At 56.1% G+C, this 25,447-nt stretch overlaps 2 protein-coding genes across 4 annotated transcripts; both read right to left on the bottom strand.

The window, feature by feature from the left end:
• Window positions 1–163: 163 nt before the first annotated feature.
• SIGIRR (single Ig and TIR domain containing) lies at window positions 164–5,171 on the bottom strand. The gene is made up of 10 exons (XM_053945918.1): window positions 5,093–5,171; window positions 3,280–3,385; window positions 2,818–3,004; window positions 2,595–2,725; window positions 2,295–2,435; window positions 2,056–2,199; window positions 1,882–1,984; window positions 1,652–1,802; window positions 884–1,064; window positions 164–743 (listed from the first exon to the last, which is right to left on the bottom strand). Exons 2-10 carry the CDS (start codon window positions 3,284–3,286, stop codon window positions 541–543), a joined length of 1,248 nt encoding a protein of 415 aa, XP_053801893.1. The 5' UTR covers window positions 3,287–3,385; window positions 5,093–5,171; the 3' UTR covers window positions 164–540.
• A 1,745-nt stretch (window positions 5,172–6,916) lies between these two features.
• On the bottom strand, window positions 6,917–25,225 carry ANO9 (anoctamin 9). Of its 3 annotated transcripts, XM_053946036.1 has the most exons (24): window positions 22,456–22,821; window positions 18,728–18,793; window positions 18,417–18,533; window positions 18,035–18,171; window positions 17,702–17,751; window positions 17,392–17,450; window positions 17,100–17,182; window positions 16,266–16,400; window positions 16,070–16,166; window positions 15,723–15,783; window positions 14,743–14,825; window positions 14,381–14,485; window positions 13,499–13,663; window positions 13,383–13,419; window positions 12,788–12,899; window positions 12,563–12,620; window positions 12,297–12,394; window positions 12,003–12,169; window positions 11,423–11,575; window positions 11,045–11,192; window positions 10,486–10,596; window positions 10,298–10,391; window positions 10,089–10,201; window positions 6,917–7,772 (listed from the first exon to the last, which is right to left on the bottom strand). In XM_053946036.1, the coding sequence occupies exons 1-24, from the start codon at window positions 22,459–22,461 to the stop codon at window positions 7,745–7,747; spliced, it is 2,283 nt and encodes a 760-aa protein (XP_053802011.1). In that variant the 5' UTR covers window positions 22,462–22,821; the 3' UTR covers window positions 6,917–7,744. The 3 variants fall into 3 exon arrangements, with proteins under 3 accessions (XP_053802011.1, XP_053802010.1, XP_053802012.1); XM_053946035.1 differs by lacking the exons at window positions 18,417–18,533; window positions 18,728–18,793; window positions 22,456–22,821 and adding an exon at window positions 24,042–25,225; XM_053946037.1 differs by lacking the exons at window positions 18,417–18,533; window positions 18,728–18,793.
• Window positions 25,226–25,447: the final 222 nt, after the last annotated feature.

Below are 25,447 nucleotides of genomic sequence, written 5' to 3'. Positions count from 1 at the left end.
GTGACACCAGCACAGGGTGAGGCTCCGTGCCTGGCATGGCTCAAGAGTTAGTGTGACAGGGACACTGGTGTGGGAAGGACAGACCAGAGCACTGCCTGTAGTGAGGAGACCCCCCCCACGCCGTGTCACCTGTGTCCCCATCACGGAGAGACCCAGTGGGTGCAGCAGCCTTTTATTGTCACGGGGGTTTCCATATGGGACAAAGGTGCTGCCACCACTCCTGTCAGGCACTCCCTGGGGCTGGGGCATGTTGTTCCTTGGAGAGCATCACCCATCCCAGCATTTGTCCATCATGTAGGAAGAATGTCCCTGCCACCCACGGCAAGGGAGAGGGCCCAGCCACCTGGGTGGTACCCAGGGGTGGCACTGAGGTATTACAGGCAGGGTGCTCCTGGTGATGGTTTTCCAGTTTTCCACTTTAGAGCCAACTCCTGCTTTCCCAGCACACCTGTGGCTCTGATCCCATCACAACTCCCGGGTTCCTCGGCCCTGACCTGGTCCATGTGTCCCCAGAGGGCTGGGGGACGCCTGTGGTCCTGCTCAGATGTCATCCTCTGTCACCAGGCAGTAGAAGTCCGTGCGGGCACCGTAGTTGCGCGATCCCAGATCCGAGACGTCGAGCTCGGAGCACTGCCCGTCCCGCAGCTGCGCGTCCTCCATCCCGCTGGATGCCGGATCCCCGGGAGTGCCGCGCCCACCGAGGCGGGGGGGCGGGGGGCTCCCGAAGACGCGCCCTCGGAGGCCTGGCAGGAGCAGGGAGACGGGTTTAGGTGGAGGGGGAAGGGGCTGGACCCACCCCGCCGCCACAGGAGCGGGAGGCAAAGCCCAGGAGCGACCTCCAGCGTGCATCTGTCCCCTCGGGAGAAATAGCCGGGACACGGACCTGTGCCCAGGTCCCCGTCCGGGTCCAGGTCTCCCGCGTTGTCCAGGTAGCTGCTGTGCAGGATCAGCATGGGGTCCTTGTCCTCCTGCAGCTGGGTCTGCGGGTCCCCCACGCTGCCGGGGAAGGACACCTTGCGCGGCAGGGCCAGGCACAGCTCCTTCCAGAAATCCGACGATGGGGTCTGCAGGAGCCCAGAGGGGATGAGCCGGGCCGGATCACCAGAGCACGGCCCCGCAGGGTTCCAGGGGCTCGGCTCCCTCTCCCCGGCGCTGGGAGCTCGGCCAAGGTGAGGGCTGTGCTCCGGCGTGGCACCCTGCCCACGCGCCGGCGGAGAAACCGGCCTGACCTGCTGGAACGCTCCCCAGGGCTCCGGCTCCCAGCCTGGCCCCAAAATGGCCGGAGTGGCCCTGGGCCAAAGCTCCACTCCGGGAACTGAGGCTGGGGAAGGCCCTGGAGTGTCACGGGGTCCTGACCATGCAGGTTTGGGGGGTGAGCTCCCAGATCCGGGGCTCTTCTGGTTGGGTTTTTAAATGTCCTCCAAAAGGTGAGTGCCCCAACCTGCTCTTTAGCACTGGAGCCTGGGGCGCAGCCCCAGAGGGCAGCAGAGAGGTTGACCCAAAATGGGGAGCTGGGAATGGAAGGGGGTGCTGGTGGGATGGGTCCTGCACAGCTCTCACTGTGGGGCAGCCCCAAAGGGCAGCAGGGAGGCTGGCACCGTGGGAAGGAAAGGGGGCTCTGGGGGGGGTCAGGATCCTGCTCGGCACTCACCATGGAGCTGGCTCTCCACACCAGCAGGGTCACTGCACTTCGGTGCTGCTTCAGCAGGGTGATGGCGGGGTGAGTGATCTCCCGGTACTGGCTCTCGAAGACGATGAAGATGGGTTTCCTGGAAAGCTCCAGCAGCCTCCAGAGCCCTTCTCTGTGAGACAAATGGGTGACAGGACGGTGAGGGACCTGCCAGCCCCTCTCCTCTCCTGTGGGAGCTGCTGTGCTCCTACCTGAAGCTGCTGTTGCACCACTCCTGCTCCAGGTACGCGACTGAGAGCACCACGATGAGGCGCCGGCACCGGCTGACATTCATGATGAGGTCAGCTGATGGCTCTGTGGGTAAAAAGTCTGTCAAGCCCCCAGGTCCCTGTGTCACCCCCTGCCCAGCCCTGCCTGTTGCCTACCTGAGTTGGGCAAGATGTTCTGCTCGTCCAGGAAGAGCTTGTAGCCGTGGCGGTTTTCCAGCTGCGGCTTCACGATGAAGTGGATGAACTTTCGGTCATCGGGGGCGGTGGCGTGGGAGACGTAGGCATCGTAGAGCTTCCCATCTGGGGAGATCCACGGAGCAGGGATAACATGGGAAGGGCTGTGTGAGCCCCCAGACTGCAGGAGGCTGTTCCCAGTGGGAACACCTCTGGCTCACCGTTGATCTCCAGCTCTCCGTAGCGGTCCCGGTACCAGAGGAGCACATTCAGGCGGCACTGGACATAGAGCACGGCCAGGAGCACCAGGAGCACCAGGACCAGGAGGGCTGCCAGCACCGCTGGCATGTGCCCCACCGCCTCTGCCAGGACAGGGAAGGGCACGGTGAGCAGCATACCTGGGTTTGGTGCAGGTTTGCACCTCGATGTGGGAGAAGCAGCAGGGCTACACTCTCCTCAATCCCCCCGTGCACCTGGGCTCTCTGTGGGATGCCCCCTCCCTGTCACCAGCAGGTCCCTACCTGCTTGCCGCAGGGTGAAGGTGGCCGTGGCGTTGCTGATCCAGCAGGCAAACACACCGAAATCGGCATCGTGGGTGAGGTTGAGCTGCAGGACGCTGGCCAGGAGCTGCTCTGAGGAGTTTTGGCCAGACCTGACAGGACATGGGGGGATGCTGTGGGTCGGGCCATGTCATGACACCCCCCAAAAGCAGGAGGACAGATGTCCCCAGGGCAGGCTCCTTACCAGACAGTGTCCTGGCTGCTCCCGCTGCTCAGCCACTGCCCATCCTTGCTCCAGGTGGGAATGGGCTGGCAGTGCTCGGTGCCTGCCCAGCGCACGGTGCAGTTCAGCTCAACCCGGCTCCCCAGCAGCAGGTCCAGCGTCTCGTTGGCAGCTGGCACCAGGATTTCGGGGGGCACGCTGCAAAGGTCTGGGGGCACAGAGGGGAGGGGGTTTGGATGGGAAAGCTGATCCAGCTCCCCCCAGGGCACGTGACTGCTGTAGCCATCCTGGAAAAACAAGCTCTGCCTTGGGGGTCTGGCAGTGAGTGGTGTTCGTAGCTGTTTAGCAACATGCTGAGCTGGTTTGGGGGGCTGGGAAGGACCCTTGGCACCCTAAGAGGTGACACCAGAGCAGGACCCCCAGCTGAGCTTGTACAGGGATCCTTCCCAGCTGAGAACAGGGGAGAATTGGGATTTCACCTACCTGCCATGGCGCGCTCAGGTGACAGGCGCAGGCGCTGCCAGCATCTCACGCGGTGTCTTCCGGGGGGGACAAAGTCCAGCTGCCTCCGCCACAGGGCGGGCTGGGCCTGGGACAGACCGGGAGTAGTTCTGTGAGTGCTGGCACAGGGAGGGCCCGGCCACCCCCATCGGCCCCCGCAGCAATTCTGACTGGGGGTGGTGGGTGCTGCTCCACGGTAAAGCCAAAGCTGCGTCCCACCCACAGCCTGGTGGCCTCTGTGTCACCTGCCCTCCCTGCACTGACTCCCAGCCTGGCTTTCCCAACCGTGAATTTTTGCGTGGGAGGTGATTAATGACCAGCTGGGGGTTGCAGGATTTAAAAAAATGTAGCTTCAGCCCAAATCCAAAACCAAGGTGGGGAAATGAGCTCAGCCGTGGGAAACCACAGCTTTGGGGGTCTCAGTGGTACCTCCTTCACCTGCCAAGCCCCTGCCTGGGCTGCAGAGCTGCCTCCAGCCTGACATGCCCTTGAACCTGCTAATTACCAGCATGTTTTGTTTATGGAAACGCAGCCTCCCACCTGGAGAGCTCCCTGCGGGTGCCACGTTCCCGGTGTGTTGGGAGCTACCCCGTGGCGGTGCCCAGAGAGTGGCACGGCTGTGCAGCATTCCAGGCAAGCGGGGAGCACAGGGATGGCACACAGGGACGCCCCAGTTGGCATCACCGGTGGTGTCAGTGTGATGGCCCCGTGGGAAGAGGCGGATACTGGGAGCAGAGCCTGGCAAGGCTGGGCTCCTCTGTCCCCACACACCTGATGCGGGTGCTGGAGCTGAGGTGGGAGTCTCAGGGACGTCACGGTGCCAGTGTTTCCATGGCAAACACTCGGACTAACTGTGGGAGTCAGGAGGGGTGAAAGCCTCTCCCAGGGCTCCTCTTTGCTGTGGAGCTCCAGCACTCCTGGCTGCACCCCGATTGTGGGTGGGAGCAGGGCTGGTGCTCTCGTGTTTGTTGGTGTGGAATGGGAAGGGGAGGTCTGTGGTGCTGCCTGGCTTGGAGCAGGGATAAAGGCATGGTGCTTCCCTCTGGAGCAGCCTGGTGCCAGGTGTGGGTGAAATCACAGATCAAGGTACGCGAGAGACGCCCAGTACGTGTTCAGCTTGACCAGCTGGAAGTGATTTATACCTAAAGAATTAACTGAGTTTCTCCATGGCCAGGGAAGGAAGAGGATGGGATGGAGACGAGCCAGCCCACCTGGATTTCACATGGAGAAAGGGTGGGAGACGCTCATGAGGATGGCATGGGGCTGTCTCTGCCTGGCGTGATGCTCCAGGTCTGCTCTTCTATGGGTCACTCCTAAGCCATGTCCTCTGACAGTCGGAATAAGGAAGCTCCAAAAGCTGCAGCCTGGCCAGGGGTTGTGGGGAGGCCCCAAAACCCCCGGAGCCCTTTGCTCCAGGGTGGGACAGTGCTGGATGGCAGGAAGTGGGTGCTGGGGCTGCCAGGGAGGGAGGAGCACCGGCTAACGGGCAGCGGTGGCTCCCGTTTCCCACATCCTGGCGTGGGGACACCCCGGATTTGAGGCAGAGGACCGTGTGGACGTTGTGGGGTGGTGAATGATGGCTGAGCGCAGCATTCCCTGGAGCACGGCCATGGGGAAAGCGAGCAGGACAGGGAGGCACCGTGGCCAGGGAGTTGTGGGGTGGGTGTGCCGAGGCAGCAAGCGGGATGGAGAGCGAAGGAGAGCCAGAACGGGAATGGGGTGAAGGTGAAACCCTGCTGACCTCATCTGAGGCGGCTTCAGCATGGAAAGAAAAGCAGAACAGAGCTGCATTTACCTTTCGAGCTTCCCCAGCCGCAGGCTTCCTGCTCGTCGCCTCCCGCTTGAGCTGACCCGACCGGCCAGATCAGTGCTTGGAATTTCTCTTTTTTTTTTTTTTTTTTCCTTTCTCTTTTAATAGTTTATCTATTTCTCCTCCCAGTTCAGCTCCTGCCCTCGGCCGGGCGCTCCCGCTGCCCCAATCCCCGGGCGCCAGGCCCGTGGGAAGGGCTGGCTGTCCCTCCCTCCCACTGCTCCACCTCCACCTGAACCTGCGGGGGAAGAATTCAACAACTCCGGCTTCAGGGGAGGGGAAAAGAGAAGAGAAAAGAGGAGGGGTCAGCAACACACCCAGTAGGTGTCACAAGGCTTCGGGGTCAAGGCTGAGCTCCCTGGTTCTCCAGGTTCAAGCACCCACAGAGGTATCACGGCGAGAAGAAACCTGCCGTCAGCTGTGGGGTCTCCTGTTTGTTTCCTTCTCCTCCCTCTCCTCCTCTCTGTGCCTTTAGAGCCTTTTTGCCAGATGAAGCTGGTGCTGGAGGTGGTTGCTCCAGCTGGCACTGGCTGTGGGGAGCCAGATCTGGCCGTGGCCACTGGTGGAGAGCAGATATCCCCTGTGCTAATTACCATGGAGGTGATTAGAGGCTCGGCATGCCCCAGGCATGGATGTGGTCACAGCAGCACCAGCAGCCCCTGGACAAACACCTGCCTGAGCTGCAAAAGCATCAACCAGCGCGTGATTTGAGGCCAAGAAGGGAAGAAGACGGCCACGGGTGAAGTATATGTATTTATGTATATTCAAATATATATATATAGTATTATATTTAATAATACATAAATATATGTAGATGTATATTGAATAACTATGCATATATAAATAAATAGGTACAGGTTACAGGTAGGACTCTGAGCCTGTTCCCATGGAGAAACACCCTGACTCAGACTCCTCATTGTTTAGGATATAAGCCACCAGTTCTGTTGGCTTGTTGTGGGAGGGAAAGAGACAGATCTCTGTTGGCATCTCTGGGGAGAATCCTCTGCTCCTGGGCCCCACAGCCACTGGCTGTGCGTGTTTTGGAGCAGCCTTTTTTGAGGACTGAACACTTCTCATGGACACTGTGATGCATCAGCTGGAAAATCCAGTGTAAATCTGTTGTATTTGTGGGATGGTGAAGGATTGCATGGAAGAAGCCCAGGTCCTGGGGAAGGCAGGGGTGTGGGGAGGCTTGGGAGCAAACCGGGAGCTGATAAGATCTTTCTTGTCCATCAGGGTTATCCCTGTGGTAAGTTACATGGAGGAGCAGATCCAGTTTTGGCCACAAAGGTGCAAAAACAGGACAAGCCTGAGGGCTCAGCAAGCTCCTTTCCATTCCCTATGGGGTTGTTAGTGGCTTTCCATGCTCTTGGGAGCGACGTTCTGAGTCTGAGTTAACCCTGGTGCCTTTCACTGCAGTCCTGACTGGAATGTGTCACCTCCAGGGCACAGCCCCCAGGACTGACACCTTGGGAAGCGTCTGTGGTGGGATCCTCATAGGACACGGGCAGTGCCGGGGTGGTGTCCAGCCAGGCTGGGGTCACTATCGGTGGGAAAGGAGGGGGCTGCCCCCCAGTTCTGCCTCTGGGATCCCCTGTCAGAGCCCCCTGAGCTGTGGCACCTGTCCAGTCCTGGGATGTCACCCCGTTCCTGCTGCAGACAAACTCATTCTGTCTGGAGTAGGGCGGCCAGCCAGTAGTGACGTCTCTAAAGGAAAAGGTGGGATAACCCTATCATTTGGGATTTGCTGTGTTTTTCCCATTTCCCCCACGTATTTCCATTATCCTGGCACGTTTACCAGGCTGTGTCCCCATTGTGCATGGCCAAATCCTGGTGTCCCACCAGCCAGCTTCCACACAGCCCTCAGAGCAGGCACTGCAGCTGCCACCTGCTGTGATTGTCCCCACTAAGACAAGGAACGGTTGTGGGGGATGATTGGGGATGGCAGAGGAGGAAAGCAATGCCAGGCAGCGTGTCCACGTGGATGTTGTATTTATTTACTGATGGCTGGTGGCAGCTGAGCCAGGAACAACTCCCAGGACCCGGCTGAGCCTGGAGTTAAACGCGAGATAACAACGGCATTTTCCCAAAGACCGTGGAGCTGCGTCCATGGAGACAGCAGGGCGGAGCTGCAGCCGTGTGGGAGTCATGCCGGGGAGGAGTTCGGTGAAAGAGGCGCTCAAGTTCCCCAGTGGTGCGACAGTGGGGAGGTCACGGAAGGCAGTGGAAAAAGAGGCTAAAGTGCAACAAAAGGGCTGGAGAGGGAGCCTGGAACGAGGTAAGTGGTGTTTCCTGTGCTTAAGGAAGCGAGTGACAAGGAGCCAGGTGATCTCCTGCAGCACAGCATCTGGCTGCTGCCCCTGGTTTTGTCCCCAGCGCCGCTGCTCTGTCTGTCCCAGCCACTCCCCATGCCAAGGAGGCACATCCCGGCCCTGCCACAGCATCCTTCCTTCCCAGGTCAGAAAGCAGCCTGCTCCTGTGAAGCCACTGTCTTGTCATCACTTCCCAGCTCAAGTCCAGCTCGGTCCCAGGTGGGACATGTGGCACCGTGTTGTGGGGTTCATCCGGCACCGCTGGCACTGCCAGGCCGGGAAAGGGGCTGGAGTCCGTGTTCTCCTTCTCCTTGGTGAGCGGTGGCTACACCTCGGTGGAGTATTCTGTCGTGCTGGGGAAAGAGGAGAGAGGCGTTGGGAAGGGAACTGTCTGAGTTGGGAGGTGTGGAAAAACACTCCAAGTAGGAATAGGGCCTCTTCCCCAAAATAGATGGAGAAAGAATGACAGGCTGTTTGTGAGAAAGCCCTGCTTGTGGGAAATCCCAGTCGGTAGGAAGGCAGAGATGGAAAGCTGTGACAGTGTGGTGTTGTGTTGGTATTGCATGGCCTGGTTTTTGGTACTGTGGGGGCACAGAGGTGACTTCTGTGAGAAGCTGCTGGAAGCTTCCACCATGTCTGGCAGAGCCAATCCCTGATGGCTCCAAGATGGACATGCTGCTGGCTAAGGCTGAGCCAATTAGAGATGGAGATGTTGATAATGTATTTAAGAAGAAAATCAAAATAAAAAGGGGCACAGTTTTTTTTTTTGCTAGCCAGAGAAGAGGAGGAGATGAGAACATGTGAGGGAAACAAGATGCAGACACCAAGGTCAGTGCAGAAGCAGGGAGAAGGTGCTCCAGGTGCTAGAGCTGAGATTCCTCTGCAGACCGTGGTGAGACCATGGTGAAGTAGCTGTGCCCCTGCAGCCCATGGGGATCCAGAGGAGATGCAGAGATCCACCTGCAGCCTGTGGGGGAGATGAGCAGGTGGATGCCTGGAGGAGGCTGTGATCCAGTGGGAGACCTGGTGGAGAGAGGGGGCCCTGCTTCCAGGCTGGAGCAGCCTATCCTTGAAGGACTGACCCTGTGGAAGAGTGACCCACACCGCAGCAGCTTTAGGAGGACTGTGCGCCCATGGGGAGGGACTCATGTTGCAGCAGTTTTGGGAGGATTCCTGCTCATGAGATTTGAGCCATGGGGGAGAGGATTGCAGAGAACTCTCTCCTGTGGGAAGGGACCCCATGGTGTAGCAGGGGAAGGACTCCTTTCCCTGAGCAGTGGAAGAAAACCTCAGGTGATGAACTGACCAAAACCCCCATGCCCTGTCCCCTGCACTGTTGGTGGGAAGGAGGGGAGGGCTGGGGGAAGCAAAGGTGTTTTTAAGGGCTTATTTTACTTCTCATTATGGTCCTCTGATTTTGTTAGTAATAAATTCACTTTGTACTTCTAAGCTGAGCCTGTTTTGCCCTTGGAGTGTTTTCTCCTAGTCCTTATCTGAACTCATGAACCCTTTGTTAATTTTTTTCTCTCCTCTGCCCAGCTGTGGCAGGGGAGGGTGAGTGAGTGGCTTTTGTGGGTGCCTGGAGTTTGGCCAGTGTTAAACCATGACTCTGGTTGAAAGATGTTAGTGGGAGTGCGTATTCTATTTGCCATCTGTTAGAGGTGGGGCAGTTATCTTCTGTTAATTGGGCAGTTTTCCTTCTCTCTTCCACAACCAATCCTCCCTCCAGGAGATATCTTCTGTTCATGGGTCATTGAATCTCATTGCATGACTGATAAAATTATATCATCCCATTGTGAGAAGCTCTGCCCAGGGAGAGGAGCCAAACATTCCTACCTGGATATAATATGACATTTAGAACACCACAGCAGCCTTTTCCCACTGGATTCCCAAAGGAGCAGCTGTGAGACAGCATCCTGTGTCTTCTCCACTGGATTCCCAGAAGAGGACCAGGCCTATCTACACCACCACTGAACCTTCAGAGGAAAACTCCACACTCCTAGAGGATCCCTGCTCCAACAGAACCACAGCTGTCACTCCAGGAGGGCTGCAGCCACCAGTTAATTGGACTGCTACCAACACCCTGACCCACAGGGTGTCAGGTTGTATTTTGACTCTGTCAGTGGTTTGTTTTCTTGTTTGTACTATTGCATTTGTATTTTTAAGTTTCCTAGTAAAGAATTGTTACTCCTATTCCCATATCTTTGCCTGAGAGCCTTTTAATTTCAAAATCATAATAATTCGGTGCGAGGGGGTTTACATTTTTCATTTCAAGGAAGGCTCCTGCCTTCCTTCGCAGACACCGTCTTTTCAAACCAAGACACGGGTGTTTCCTGAACCCTGCAATCTGCTCCCATTGGGATTATGGGTGGCAGCTGGGATAGGGTGGCCATGGAGAGGGGTCAGGCTGAGCCCTTCCCAGAGCAGGGCTTAGTCAGTATGGGACAGCAGCACTGGGGCAGCTACAGTGGCTCTGTTTCCTACTGAAATACTTAATCCTTTTTTCTTTAAACAAAGTTTAGATGGAAAACCTGGACCAAGTCCTTCCCTGGGCAAAATCACTTCTTGTTTTAACTTGGAGCTTTTTTTTTTCCTAAAAGAAAAGGGGCTCCAGAGCAGACAGATCCTGAAACCTGGCAACTCCTGGCACCTTCCAGGGCATCACCCACCTCAGTTCATTACGGAGATTGCTGTGTTTTTCCATCAGAATTTTATTCTTGACCTTCTGGGGGACATCGGGGATGTACCAGGCTGCGATCAGCTTCACGCACAGAGCCACATGCTGTGGGAAGCAAGGGCAGTCAGGGTCTCCCAGCCTGGGCACGAGGCACAGATCTAAGCCCTTTCCCAGCCCTCTCCTGCCTCCCTGGGTGCTCACCTCGAAGAGGATGAGGAAGGCGAGCCGGGCTGCGAAGATGTGCCAGAACTGGACAGTGTAGGTGTAGTCGTCAGCATTCCGGTAATCCCGGTACCTGCAGCACAGCTCCGTCGGTGCCAGCCCAGGCCATGCCATTCTGGCCTGGATGTCAAGGTGAGGGACAGGCGGTGGCAGGGGGCTACTCTTACCTGCACTCCTTGATCTGCTGCCCTTTAAATTCTGGCAGCACCTTGGTGTGGGGCTCGAAGTCCTGGATGTGGAATACGGAGAGGCTGTTGTTGATGTACCCGGTGGAACAGCTGCGGGGAAGGACCGGGTTGAGCACGGGTTGTACCTCCTGTTCTGGGGAAAGCAGAACCCACCTGGGGCTCTCACTGCCCACTTTCACAAAGCCTGGTGGAAATGGAGGGCTCAGAGGCTTCTGTCCAGTTTGAGTGAACTGGATCAGTCAACCAAGGCTTGGAGAAACAGGGAGGGCAGGAGAGAGCATGTTTCTGCATCCTGGAAATGCTGTAGCTCTCTGATGTTACACACTGCCCTTTCCACTCAGTTCACCCACCACAGGGATGATGTGATGATGCCATGTGGGAATGTTCTCCTGCTCCCCTTTCCCCCCACCCTGCTTTAGGGGCCAGCTCATCTGTCTTGTGCTCCTGCAGTGGTGGCACTGAGGCAGAAGAGGACAGGGCTGTGGGGACAGGGCCGTGGGGATGCTGTGGGCAGGAACTGTCTCAGAACTGAACTCACTCCATGCTGGTGTGGTTCTCCCTCATGCAGGGGCTGTACATGTACTTGTAGACCTGCACGGGGATGAAGTCGGAGGTGATGGCGATCACCAGCCCGTTCCCAATGACAGCCAGGATGCCAATGGCCTCGAGGACCTGCAGCCAGATCCCTGTGGGAGAGGAGCAGCCAGTGAGGTCCCTCTGCCAGCTCACTGCCACCATTCCAGCTCAGGGACAGCTTTAGCATGGCCAGGTCAAGGAAGGAGCCTCCAAGCTGCGCTTCAGCCTCTGGCAGAGCCTGAAGCAGCCTCTCCTTCTCCGACTCGTGGCTCTCCCTGTGCTGTCCCATGGCCATGGGGTGCTTAGGGGCTCAGCCTGGTGCTGGCAGGACCCCTCTCACCGATGTCCTTGGCCTTCCTGGGCACCATGCGCCGGCGCAGCCGCATCATCTTGATGGCGTCCATGTGGATCTCGATGACGTTGTTGATGAGGGCCAGCAGGGGGGCCAGAGGAAAGGCTGCCACGAAGATGGTGGTGAAGCTGTACTGGATCACTGTGGAGGGGCAAACGCCGGGTGCTGGTGTGAAGCCATGGCAGAGGGGATGTCCCCCTCTGCTTGGGTTTGCCCTGCTTTGTGGCTTGGGTCGGAGGGGTTTGCAGGGGTGGAAGGGGAGATAGCCACATCTTTGGGACACCCAGCTCTCACAGAGCTGTCAGAGAGTGGGATCTGTGGGGATAGTTGAGCCAGCCAGGCACAGGCACACCCTGGGGTTACAGCTGTGGCCCTGGAAGGAGAGCAAGGTCTGAGGCAGGGCCAAAGGCTAGCACAGTTGCTTGCTCTCTGTTTTGGGAATGATCTTGGTGTCCCAGGGCTCTCAGAGCGGGGCTGGGTGTGGAGCTGTGGCTCCTTGCCTGTGTATGGACTCCCTAGCATCCATCACTCCCCAGCCAAGGAGTGCACATGGATCTGCCCCACGTACCTATCTCCAGGTACTCATTGAACAAGCTGAAGATGTTGACCTCGTTGAGTTCATAGTTATTCAGCCACTGCCTTTTGCAGGGGTCCTCTGCCTCCTCCTCCTCTCCTAACATCAGATTTCTCTTCTTCGGGCGCTTTTTCTTCTTCCGTAGCTGATGGGATATCAAGCTGCAGTGGGAGAGAGGGATTTGTGTGGCTGCCTGCAGGGCTGGGCTGCTTCCAGCACATCCCTAGAGGAAGGGGAAAAGAAAGACCAGGGTTCCTCTCTCTGTCAGGGTCAGTGTGGGAAGCTTACGGGATGAGATACTCCATGATGTTGCTGATGGTCTGCTTGAGCACCATGATGACAGCCATCTGGATGAAGAGGTCGGTGATGCAGCCGCTAGGGTGGCACTGGAGGGAACAACAAGACAGGGGTTGTGCCCTGCAAGTAGGGTGGGTGGGCTCCAGGGCCCCTTTGGCAGGTGCTATTGGGGAAAGCTGAGCTTCCCAGAGGCTCCCTGGGCAGTAGGGAAGGGAAGAGGAGGAGTTGTCTGTGGGGTCAGAGAGTGGGTGTCTCACCTCCTCCAGCCTCCAGTGGCCAGCGATGCGCACGTAGTGCCCTGGGTGGCCGTTGATCCTGAGCAAGGAAGCAACAGTGATACCTATTGGGTCATGGCCCTTCTGAGTCCCAAATGGGGTCCCTGTGCCTCGTGGGGAGGGCAGAGGGGCTGGGCTGTCCATACACCCTGAGGAGAGTCAGGAACACCCATCCCAAACCCTGGCTGCCCTGTGTTCTCCACTCACCGTCCCAGGAAGAAGGCGATGTAGATGAGCGAGGAGAAGTTTGTGAAGAACTGAAAGAGGAAGATCTTCACGGTGAAGCTGTTCTCCCGCTGGGAGAAGGTCCGTGGTTTCTCTAGGAAAGGGATCAATACCCAAGGGTTTGGTCATGGAGCAGTAGGACCTTGCCCTGCTCCCCCAAGGGTGCCACCACAGCTCTGAAGGTCCAAAGGGGATCTACCACTCATGAAGTCTTCCCTGCCCTCCACCTGAGCCTTCTGATGGAGATGAGGCCACCCAAGCCAGGAGGTCCCTCGGAGCCATGAGCTGAGGGAGAAGGGGCCTTAGAGCTGAGAGGAAATCCATGTTGTGACTTCTCCTAGAGCTGGGGGGTCCTGCTCATACCAGGTCTCAGCCCTGTAGGGTGACTGTCCCTGCAAAGCTGGCTATGGGACAGCATGTGGCCCACAGGTGAGTGTGTGCTGGGGGCTGCTGGCCTCCCTGTCTGGAGGTGCCTGGGGACTGCCTTGTGCTGGTGAAGGGAGGGAAGGTGACGAAAGGCTGGCTGTGCTCAGGGACAAAAGGGTGCTGCAGGTGGGACAGACCCCATTTCCCTTACCCAGGTCACAGAGGAAGAGGGCCACGTGCCAGTTGACCTGCAGGACAGAGGGATACGATGAGCAGGGGCTGTTGGCCGTGGAGAAATCCTGCCAGGCAGGCCGTGTGGCTCCTCACCTTGGTCATGATGACGATGGTGATATAGTGCAGCACGGCCCCCGTCATCACGGCCACGATGTCGGCGTGCTTGCTCAGCAGGTTCACTTCGCTCTGAGTGAACAGAGCCATGGCCACTGCCCGGTAGATGACGAGTGCGTGGGCAATGCCGATCAGCACCATGATCTATGGAGAGGGAGACGAGGGGTCAGGAGCCACCGAGGGCACGTGCTCCATCACAACTGATGGTCCCCTCAGGAGGGCCCTGGAGGTGGCCTCAAAGGCAAACCAGCGCCCTTCGGTGGAGGTGGAGGCCGACAAGTTCGTAAGGTGGGTGTAATGATGGGACAGGGAGTAACAGGTACAAACTGAAAGAGGGGAAATTTAGGCTGGGTGTTAGGAAGAAATTCTTCCCTGTGAGGGTGGGGAGATACTGGATCAGACTCCCCAGGGATGTTGCAAATGCCCCAACACTGGCAGTGTTCAAGGCCAGGTGGGACAAAGTCTTGAACAACCTGGAGTAGTGGGAGATGTCCCTGCCCATGGCACAGGGCTTGGGACTAGATAAGGTCCCTTCCAACCCTTAACATTCTGTGATTCCAGGATTCTATGTCTCCACCTGAACCAGTCTCCATTGACCCACAGCAGGCACAAATGCATTGGGATTTGCCTCTTCCTGCTCTCCGTGTCACTGCCTTGATCCTCACTGCAAGACCAGAGCCTTCAGCCCACGTCCCCAAAGGGTGGGTTGGCCCTGCCATCAGCACAGTGAGGTGTGAGCATGAGGAAGCCCCATGATCATTGTGATGGGCATGAAACTGCCCTAAAAACCTGATCTGTGCCTTTGCTCCCTTGATCCATGTGCCCTCAAACCAAACGTTCCTGTTGTCACCTGGCACGTACCATCAGCAGGGCCAAGATGAGGACGATGGTGCTGCGGAAGTAGGAGTGCTGGTACGGCCGGGGTTCGTGCTGCGAGTTATTGATCAGCTGCAGAGCCAGCTCCTCCTTAAAAAATATATATATATTAAAGTTAAAAATGGGAAAATAAAGGTCCCAGCAGTGCTTTGTGCCCCTTGTGTCAGTGGACAGATGGGATGAGGAGTGCTGGAGAAGGACAGGGGTGAGCACCCAACCCACAAGAGCATGCCCAAGCCTGACTGAGTTCAGTCTGGGCAAGGAACCCCTCTGATGTGTCTTTTATAGATCCAGGTGACTCCTGCCCTGAAAGGGGAAGCAGCAAGCATGAAAGATGATGTCCTCACCTCTTCCTCATCCCACCCGTATAGGTCCCAGCTGGTGGCCACATTGGCTCTCTCCCTCTTCCACAGCTCCAGGAATACAGTGGCTGGATTGGGAAGGAGAAAGTGCAGTGACACTTAGGAATGGCTCTGAATGCCACCCCTCTGTCTCCCAGAGAGTCACATCACATCCAACCTGATGGCAAACCAGCCTGGACTGCCCTTGGCTCATGGACAAGCAGTCCCCTCTGCGCCTTGGTGACCTGGAAGGGCCCTGGACAGGCAGCAGTGAGGGAACAGGGATGGTGCAGGTGAGCTTTCACTGGCCTGGTCTAGTGTGTCCATAGGCAATTTGGGATAAGTCACTTTTCAGGTGGAATGGGTGTCCTGCACTGCACCCCTGCAAGGCTACACCTCTCCAACTCCAATTCCAACCACCCCTTATGTTAATTGGATGGACACTCCTGATTGTGTCCCTGTGTGACCCAGCCCACGGACACACTCAGGACTGTGCCATGGCTTCGCAGGTGGGACACCCGGCCCATTCCTGAGGTGGCCGGTCAGGGAACGGGCTGGAAAAAGCCAGATGGAAAAGCCAGATGAGTGTGTAACAACGGCAGTGATGGCATCCCATCATCCCACAGCCACTCCCACGAGGCCCTGCAGTGATTTGGGAGGGTGGAGGAGGAGTCTGGAGCCCCCTCCTTCCTGTGGTTGTGGCCATTTATAGGCAGCTGCTAGAAAATTGCTGGGTGCCTTTGGGGAGGCTATGCTGAGCAGAAGCTTCAGGTACGACAAGCTTCAGGTAAGGAATATTTTGGGAGCTGGAGGATATCACCAGGGTGGTTTTGTCTCTTGCGGTGTCTGGAAGGGGAGCTGTAGGCTCTGGAAGCAGAGCAGATATAAACCCCTCCCAAAGGGTGAAGCTACGTTGGTGTTCCTTTTTCCACCTTCTGCTTCCTCTCCCAACCACATGTACTGGGCACCCAGGCATGGACACCTACCCCAGATGGCCATGAACATGGCAAACACCACGGTGGCCTCATTGTCAATCATGTGAGTGACCTGGAAGAGATGAAGGAAGAGCGTGATGGGGCACTGAGGTCCAGGGGCTGTGGTACCTCGGGGTCTTGGCATTTTTGTCTCCCCTGACGCAGGTAAAGGTGCTACAGGAGGGCAAAACACAGAAGGTGATGGACACTGGGGCTTGTTACTGGTAAAATATTCCATGGTGGTGATGGAGATGGTGATCTGGGGTGGGGCTTCTTTTTAGTGCTGCAGGAGCAGCATGAGCTGGGAGTGTTTCCCCATCCTTTACCTTGAGCCTGCCCTGGAAAAGGGGGTTCCCTACCTTGGCATAGGTGCAGGTGTCAGAGAGGACCCAGAACGAGCAATTCTGGTCACAGAGCGGGCACATGATGGTGTTGTTGGCATCACAGATCTCCTTGCTGGAAGAAAGGAGAAGAGAAGCCAAGGGGGACGAGGGTGCCTCTGAGCCACCTGCAGAGCTGGATGGGATGTGCATTTGGCATTCCCAAGGGCCTTACCTCACCTGGCTGGAACTGAAAACAGTAGCCCCAGCTGCGACGGTTGCCAGCCCAGCCACGGCAGCGAAAATCAGCAGGTAGGTGTACCAGCCCAGCCAGGCAAAGTATAAGGCCACCTTCTCTCCAAAATAGCACCTAGGAGGAAAGGTGAGGTGGAAGTTGCAGCCAGAAAAGAGATCAGACTTCGGGAGTCACTAGAAAATGCCCGTGGTGACAGTATCTCAGTTTTTATGGTGTGGGGAGCAGGTTGGAGTCATGGAGAAGAAATGACTACAGACTGAGGGACTGGGAGCCCTGTATCCTGTGCCAACTGTCAGAGGTGCACCTCTATTTTAAGATCTCCCCTCTCTACCAGAGCCCCCTGGCAGGTTTATGAAGTAACACGTTCTTTTTGCCCTCCTGCCCCTGCCCATGGAGTTAGTTTCCAAAAACAAGAGCTGTGCTCTCTCCTGGGATTTTATGTGGTTGTAGAAGCCCCATGTTGCCTTTACTGCCCCAAGTTCAGCCTCAGGCTGGCTGTGCAGCACTGATGCTCCATTCCCACCTCTCCTGCCTTCTGAATGTGGCTGAAAACCAAACAGGTTCATTACATTCCTCACAGACACGGGGGTTGTTTCATGCTGTAGGATTAGCAGATGGAGCTTGGAGCCACAGGGATAACCCTCAGGCTAAAAGCTTTGGATGCTGCAGAGGCAGCCCAGTGCTTGTGAGAAGAGCCAGGTTCAAACTAATGATTTTTAAGACAATGCAGGAGCCTGGCAAAGGGCATCGAGCTCTCTGGGTTTCAAGTGGGACCTCTTGGTTAGAAAGATCTGCCTCTTGTGCCTGTGTTACCTGATCTCCTCAATTGGCTGTTCCTTAAATAGAACTCTCCAGCGAGCCCACTTCTTCTTTAGTATTTCCCTTATCTCTTCTTTCTGGAGAGCAGAGAAGTTGGTTGGATGCAGGAACACCAGGGCACCCTTAATGCCCTGCCCAGCTCCAAAGCAGCTGCCAGAAGCTTTGCCATGCCCTTCACCCAGTGAGCTCCTGGTGCAGCCCCAGTTGCCCACAGGTCCCCCCCACCCCATCCTCCTCTTCCATCTCTCCTGGATTTTCCTCCCAGGCACTTTGTGCTCAGCCTCACCTTGTGCAGGGGAAAGGCTGCCTCAAACACCTTCTTCTTCATCAGGTCATGCAGCTTCTCTGGGAGCAGAGCAGAAGGGACAGGGTTAGACTTAGGGTTTTGGGGAGACAGAGCAGAGGAACTCCTGGTTCCTTCAGTCCAAATCTCCCAGCCTCTGGATGAAGCAGCAAATTGACTTGTCTGAGCTCCCCCCCTTTCTGTTCTCCCCAGGATGGCAAGGCAGCTGGGATGCCAGTGCCCAGGATTCTTGGGCAGGATTCTTCCTGCAGATCCAGGTTGAACATCCCCCCTGTGATCCCCATTCCCTTACCTAAGTCGGACGTCACGGTGTTCTGCAGTATGAAGTGCACGACCCGTATCCTGAACAAGGAGAAACTCTGCTTAAAGGCTGCTCTGGGATACAGACTTGTGTTGTGCGGCTCAGAAAAACAGGGCAGAGAAGGCAGAAGGTGTGCACTAAAATCCAGGGGAGCAAGGGAGGGAGAAATTTGGGCAGTGAGAAGCCATCAGCTTTGCACGTGGGAGGTGAAGGATGGTTCTGTGGAAAGTGAAAAGCCTGGCACAGCTGTGAACCGAGCTGGAAAATGGATGCTGGTGTGGAGAAGAGTGAGTGCAGGAGGCTGGAAATCAGCTCAGCACCCACCTGGTGGTCACTGGGACGTCCTGGTAGGCACTGGAGTTTTGCTGCCTGCTGTTGGGGTTCGTCAGGAGACACTGGTATTTCCAGAAGATGTGCTGCGGGGCACGGACTCCATAAAAGAGCTTTGTGTCCTCAATTTTCTGGTGAGGGGAAGAGAAGAGCTGTTAAAACAGAGCCAGAGAGGCAGGAAAGGGACAGAGCTGGAAGGACTGGGGGCTGTGTGAGTCCTGGGGCTGCGGTCTTTCTCTGCTGGTTGAGCAAGTGGGTTGTTTTCCTGCTCTGATGTGGTGAACAGCTCAATGGTTCAGGCCTCTCCCATTTCCTGGGATGCAGGAGCCTAAGTCAAGCCAAGTATCTGCTGCCTTTTCCTCCCAGAGCCCCTCACCTTGATAGTGAAGCCCTTCTTGCTCAACTCATCCAGGAACTTCTTCCTCTTGATCTCTTTCTCACTGCCCATTTCATGGATGTCACTCACCAGGACAAAATCCCACTTCTCTTCATTCTGCCCACAAAACCAGCAGGGAATTATTAGGGATGGAAAGCTGAGACTCTCCTTTCCAACTCCAGCCTCTTGGAGGTTTGGACCCTCATTGTGGCTGTGTAGAGGGCAGCTGGGAATGAGCAAGGGAAATGGGGATTTGTCCCCTCTCTGAGGTGGGCTGGACTCGCTGCAGATGCAGAAGGAGCAGAGCTTACCGGGGAGGCAAAGGAGTCTGTGTCCTCAGCAGGAAATTCCCTGCAGGGAGTCAGCAGAATTTCATCCTGGTGAATAAGAAAACCAGTGGAAGGAAGGCTTCAGCAGGCTCCCTGGGGGATGCTGCGTTTTCCTCTTCCAGCAGCCTCCAAGAGTTGCCCAGGGAGGAAGGTAAGAGCAGGCTTGTGTGAAACCTTCTCCCACATGCTCCTGATCACCAGTTTGGGGTCTTGCCAAGCCAGCCAGGGATTTGTGTTTAGGAATGCTGCAGGGACCCCTGGGAGGGTGTGCAGCCTCCCCTAGAACTCATCGTGCCCAATGGTGCCCTGGGGCTGTGAGAGATCTGGACCAGGAGAAAAAAACCTTTCTCAGCTCTTTCACCTGATGCCCTGACATTGGTACTGGGGAAGTGTTCACCTTTCTCCCTCTCTGTTCATGCTAGAGTGGATTTTACAGGCTTTAATCAGCCTTTTCCATTTGTCAGTTGTTCCTGTCAGATAGGGCACTGTTGGCTTTTTGGGGAGGGTGGGGAAGTAGTTTTAAATTCCAGTAAAGGGAGAATGGAGCACAGGCACTTTGAGGCTGGCACAACCCTGCTAAAGCAGGTGAAAAAAGTCCTTGGAAGGCATGTTGGATGCTTCAGGCTGCAGCCGAGGGACAGAGGGGGGAGGATGTGCTGCTGATCATAAAATCATAGAATAGCCCAAGTTGAAAGGGACTCACAAGGATAATTGACTCCAGCTCCTGGCCCTGCACAGGACCACCCCAAGCATCCATGTGCCTAACTGTGTTGTCCAAACACTGCTTGATCTCTGGCCTTTGCCTGTTCTCCTCCTGTGTGTGAGTGGCTCTGGAGAGAACAGCTGTGCAGCTCCCACCTTCCTGGTTACAGGTAATTACACTCAGACATCCCAGGGTGTGGATGTGGGGGAGCACATCATGGAATGGTTTGTGTTGGAAAGGACCTTCATGCCCATCCAGTTCCCCCCAGGGACATCTTGCACTAGACCAGGTTGCTCCAGCCTGGCCTTGGACACTTCCAGGGATGGGACAGCCACAGCTTCCCTGTGCACCCTGTGCCAGGGCCTCAGCACCCCCACAGGGAAGGATTTCTCCCCAGTATCCCATCTAATCCTGCTCTCCTTCAGCTTAAGCCATCAGCTGCCCCTGTGGGGGATTTTTCCACCCTTTGATGTGATCTGTGGTGTGTCCCCACAAACAGCTACGCCGCTGTTCCTGAGGGAAGGTGACGCAGTACAGCAGCAGGAAGGGGAATGGGAATTTCCAGGGACGGGAATACTGTCACTTGGTGTCACCAGAGACACTGTGACCTAAAAGAGCAGCCAGCCAGACGAGTTGCTCTGGCTGTAATCTTGGCAGCAGAGCCATGGTGGTGCAACTGTGCCCTGATGTAAGATCTGCATCCCGAGCTTTCACTGGAGAATGAGGCCATGGGAGCAGAGAGGTCGGGATGAGGAAAGGGCTGAAATATTCTGCCAGATGCTCGCTCACATGGATCAGCCAAAACACAAGAGCCATGAGGAGACTGGCTGACAAGAATGAGAAGCAGGAAGGCTTGAGAAGAGGGATGCTCTCCCCCAGAGGTGCTGTTGTAACAAGAGCCAGAACTTCTCTTGGATAAAAGGTACCCCAGTTTATAGCAAGAGGCAGAGGGAGGGTTCTGGTGCTGTCATCTGCTCTAACCAGGTTTGGGGGGCAGGATTGGATGCAGCAGTTCCCTGTATCCCAGTCTGAGCCCCTCTCTGGACACAGGGGAGGGGGTGGGAACCTCTCAGGGATCTGCCCGCTGCCAGTGCTCTGATGCTGGCATGGATCTGGCCTGGCACACTCTGCTGTTGTGTTGGCTCATTCCTGCCTGGCTGGTTTCTCTCAGCCTCCATGTGCACCAGCCTCATCTTGCAGCAATTCCCTGCCAGTGCCACCCGTGATCTTGTGGATGGATGTGGAGGGGAAGCCATCCTTTGGGTATGGGAATGTTTTAGGGTGTTCCTAATGCCACCTTGGCACACTTGACACACTTTTCCTGCTGCCGCTGTCTCCAGTAAAGCTTAAGATGAGGTGAAGGGACCTGCTGGCATCACACCTTCTGCTCCCAGGTGGCTCCCAACTCCAACACCTGTAGGGACAGTCCTGCTTGGGCATCTGAGCATCCCAGCCAGCACATCCACTTCCTTGGGAAGAGGCTGAGAGGTTACCAAGGTATGGCTTCTGGGGCTCAGGCTGCCATGCAGGTGCCCAGCTTGCTTTTGGGGCCATATGGGGTGTGTATAGAATCACAGAATCCCAGAGTGCCTTGGGTGGAAGGGACCTTAAAACCTGACCAGTTCCACCTTCTGCCATGGGCATAGACACCTTCCACTGGCCCAGGTTGCTCCAAGCCTTCCCAGACTGGCCTTGGACACTTCTAGGGATGGGACAGCCACAGCTTCTCTAAGAAATCCATTCCAGGGCCCCACCACCCTCACAGGGAAGGATTTCTTCCCAGTATCCCATCTAATCGTGCGCTCTGGCAGTTTGAAGCCATCCCCCTTGTCCTGCCACTGCAGTTCTTGATGGGAAGACAGGGATGTGTGGGCAGGGATAGCTTCAGCAGGCAGGGACTTCGGATCACTGCTACTCTCACAACTTATTGTTTTTTCCTGGGAATTAGGGATGCTGTCTGACAGTGGCTGCTGTGCTCTGGCCTCGCAGGGCAGCGGGATCAGGTGCAGGCAAGGCCACCTGTTCTCTGCAGTGGTTGTACAAGCCCTGGGCTCTATTCCTGCTCTTGGGAAGGACAGTTTCAGTTTACTGCTTCCTGCCCTGTGGTTGGAACAGGATGTGGAGGTGCTGCTGTGCAAAGGTGTAAAAGCGATCGGCACAGTGGGAAGCAGGAATTTCCATGTTTGAAAAGGGTTTCCATGCCTCCAAGGTGTATCATTGGTCCTTGTCCCCAGGCAGGTAACCCACTGCCCTGAGTGTTCCTTCTGGGAAATGGCCACAGGCACCCTTGGGCTGTGTGCAGAGTCACCATGTGAGTAACTCAGGACAAGGACCTGGATAGGATCTGGCATCCTTGTTTTCCTTTCCAGTCATGGATTGGTGTGGGGTTGGGTGGTTCCCGTCACCCACACTGAGATGATCAAATTGGTCTTATCTCCAGGATGTTTCTTACTCAGCTTCCCTTGGAGCACTTCCACCTTAGCCCGTGGCTTCCTGAGAAGTGGGACAGCCTTTGCTTGGAGAGGCAGACCTGTACCTTTACTACCTGCCCTGAATTTGGAGAGTTTGCCTGGCTTTTCCCAGGAAAAAAAAACTGCATCTTTTCTTCCAAATTATAAAAGAAAAAGATCACAGCTCCCCCTCTGCCCTTGCTGTATTCCAGGTGCTCCTGGAACACCTGGGGCTGTCACCTCTGCAGTGCTCATTCCTAGGTTTACATAAGCTCCGTCCATGCCATCCTTCTCTGCTCTGTACTCTGGCACCTTTGAATTCTGGGACCAACATGTGGGGCCAGTGTGACCCCACTGCACCTTGGGATGGTGCATGGGACGGGCAGCACATCCTGCTTTCCCTGTCACACACTTTGTAGGAATTTTATACCTTAAAGGCTGAAAGCAGGTGAGTGGTAGAGATTGGAGGTTAGCGTAGCCTGTGTTTCCAAGCCACAGGTGCTCAGAGGTGCTGAAAAGCAGCATCCTGGGAATATCGGGGCAGTTTCTGTTCCTACCTGCATGGTGAAGTGGAGAGCCTTCCTCGATGCCCCTCTCTCCCGGAGCCCCTCGGAGCAGATTCCTAAGGAGAGGGCTGGTGTGCAGGATGGGCTGGAGGCTCCTGGGCTCTCTCACGCTGTGGTTTCCTTCCCCAGCTCCTTCGCCCGAGGTCTCAGAGGTCTCCTGTGAACCGAGTGGTGCCGTGACTTCCGTGTGGCACTGGTGCTTGCCTTGGGAGGGAGCTGCCTCTGCCTAGCAGTGGGCAGATATCGGGAGGAGGTGAGGGAGCTGCCCTTCACCCTCGCCCAGAGGAGTGGCAAGCCCAGAACCGCCCTGCGCAGGTAACAGTGCCGAGCTCCTCCTGCCAGCTCCAGGGCGCTGCTTTCCCCTCTGCCCCTCCTGGTGCCAGGGCTGTGTGCGGTGCCCTGTGACATCCCCAAGAGGTGCCATAAAATGGCCACAAGGAGCTATTAACAGAAGCTCTGGAAAGCTCTAGAAATCTCCTCTTGACACCTCACTGGTGGGTAAAACAGCTGTGGGAGTCATGTGCTGTTTTCTTCCCATGTGTAACAGTGCTGTCAGCCTGGCCTTGAACACTTCCACAGCTTCTCTGGGCAACCTGTGCCAGGGCCTCACCACCCTCACAAGGAGAATTTCTTCCCAATATCCCATCTAACCCTGCCCTCTGGCAGTGGGAAGCCATTCCCCCTTATCCTGTCACTCCAGGCCCTCGTCCAAAGCCCCTCTCCAGCTTCCTTGCAGACTCCCTTCAGATACTGGAAGGGGCAATCAGGTTACACCAAAGACTTCTTTTCTCCAGGCTGAGCAATTCCAATCCTCTCAGCTTTTCCTCGTGGCAGGGCTGCTCCATCCCTCTGTTCAGCTTGGTGTCCCTCCTCTGGACTCTCTCCAGCAGGTCCATGTCCTTCCTGTGCTGGGGACCCTGGAGCTGGATGCAGAAGTTCAGGTAGGGTCTCACCTGAACAGAGCAGAGGGAAAGAGTCAACTCCCATCTGGACCTCTGGCTTGGAACAGGGAACAACTCTTCTTATAAAAAGTGAGTGAAAATGTTATGTGTAAGCCAGATCTTTTTTCGAGGGGAGGGGTTGTTGCTTTCATTTACAAATAAGAAGAGCGTTTCCTGGGAATAACAGGAGGGTCAGTAACTGCTGTGGATTCCCTTGTGCCCTCCAATAGCATTTCTGTGGGCTGCTATAAAATAAACCAAGTCCTGTAATCCAGCTGTGTTCTGCTAGGAAAGGCAGCCAGCATTTCCAGAGTGGTGCTCCCAGTTAAGCCCCCATCATCCTGTGGCTTTGCCCAGTGCCTTGAACAGGTGCCAAACCAGACCTGGGGATTATCGGGGGGAAAAACAGAGTTATCTTCCCAATATCCTGCTGTGTGTGAAACCAAGGTGTGGGCAGACCTTTAGCCTTCCAGGGGTGATCCACCTGCTGGGAGCGGAGAACAGGCTGTGTCTCTGGGAGAGAGTGTGTGTTTACCCAGAGAGAGTGAAGCCCTGCCAGGCGGTGCTTTCCACCTGACGGCAGGGCAAAGGCCTTTGCAATGGGAGCGCTGCTGTGTTCCAGGGAATTGGGGTTACCTGTGGGAGGAACAGCTGTGGCATTCCTCCCATGCTCCTGCTTCTCCTTCCTGAGAAGGGCTCAGCTCTCCGGGCAGCCCAGGAGGTCATGCACCCAGCAGCAGTTCCCAAAGCCCATGGATGTCGCAGCCAGTGGGGAAGGTGAGTCTGTGCCTGCAGGTTGGCTTTGGCTGAGGTATCTCCAGGATCTTTCATGGCACTCGGAGGAGACCATGCTGCTGCTGCTCCTGTTTAGGAGAAATTTGGTTTTGCTTGGGCAGGATTTAGCTGCATTTGCAGCAAGGCAGGTGAGCAAGCTGATGTTGTCCCTCTTCCAGTGCTTCCCTCTCCTCCTGTGTTTGCTGCTCTCGGGTGACTGGGGCTGAGTAGGCAGCAGGAAAAGCTGAAATTGGGGAGGGAGCCACATGAACGCTGTGTGAGCAAATTAGGATGTGATCAGCTCTGTGGCTGCTGGGTTGGTCACACACCTGAACCCACTGGACTTCAGCTGCCTTGGGCAGTGATTTGACCTGCACTGAGCGTTGGCAGGGAAGCTCCAGGAGCATTCCCTGAGCTGTTAGTCCTGGCTGGATGTGGAGATGGTAATTCCCACCTGAGGAGACTGCTGAAGGGTTTTGTGTGTGAAACCACTGTGGCTGGGTAGAGGCTGCTTGTCCACCTCCTGCCTGGTAGCAATGCTTCTGGGCAGGGAGCTCCTCTTCTGAGGGTGCAAAGGCACCGATTCAGGATGGTGCTAAAATGGCAGCAGATGTCTGTGTTCTCTCAAAGCTGGGGTGTTTTCACCCAAATCCTGGTCTGTTTGGATCCGTGGGTATCCCTGGAGCTACAGTCAATATGTTAGGGCAGAGGAGGTGGTTTGGGGTGAAACCCTGCTTGTAATTAAAGTACTGGGTGCTCATTCCAAGCAGGGAAGGCTTAGATGGGATATTAGGAGAAGGTTCTTCCCCCAGAGGGTGGTCAGGCACTGGAACAGGCTCCCCAGGGAATGGTCATGGCCTCAAGGCTGCTGGAGCTCAAGGAGGCTTTGGCAACACTCTCAGGCACAGAATGGGATTGTTGTGGTGTCTGGGCAGCTGGACTGGCTGATCCTTATGGATCCCTTCCAACCCGGGATATTCTGCGATCTCGTGGAACAAGGTGAGTGCCTCCAGCTCTCATAGAGCATCGTGGGATGTGCAGGAGAGTGTTTTAGGCTGGATGGGGGATTGTGCAGCAGACAGAAATGTCCCTTATCTATCCCACAACTCTCTTCTGCTGGGGCTTGCCCGCTCCTCGCCCAGCCCGCTCCTGCCCTCCTGTGGCCAGCTCCGTAATTCCACAGAATCCGAGAATCCTGGAGTGGTGGGGATTGGAAGGGACATCAAAAGCCTGTCCATTGCCACCCCCTGCCATGGGCCCTGACACCT

Source organism: Vidua chalybeata, chromosome 6 (genome assembly GCF_026979565.1).
Source record: "Vidua chalybeata isolate OUT-0048 chromosome 6, bVidCha1 merged haplotype, whole genome shotgun sequence".
NCBI classification, from domain to species: Eukaryota; Metazoa; Chordata; class Aves; order Passeriformes; family Viduidae; genus Vidua; species Vidua chalybeata.
The sequence above is the reverse complement of the archived record's forward strand: the minus strand, read 5'-3'. Positions and strand labels throughout refer to the sequence as shown.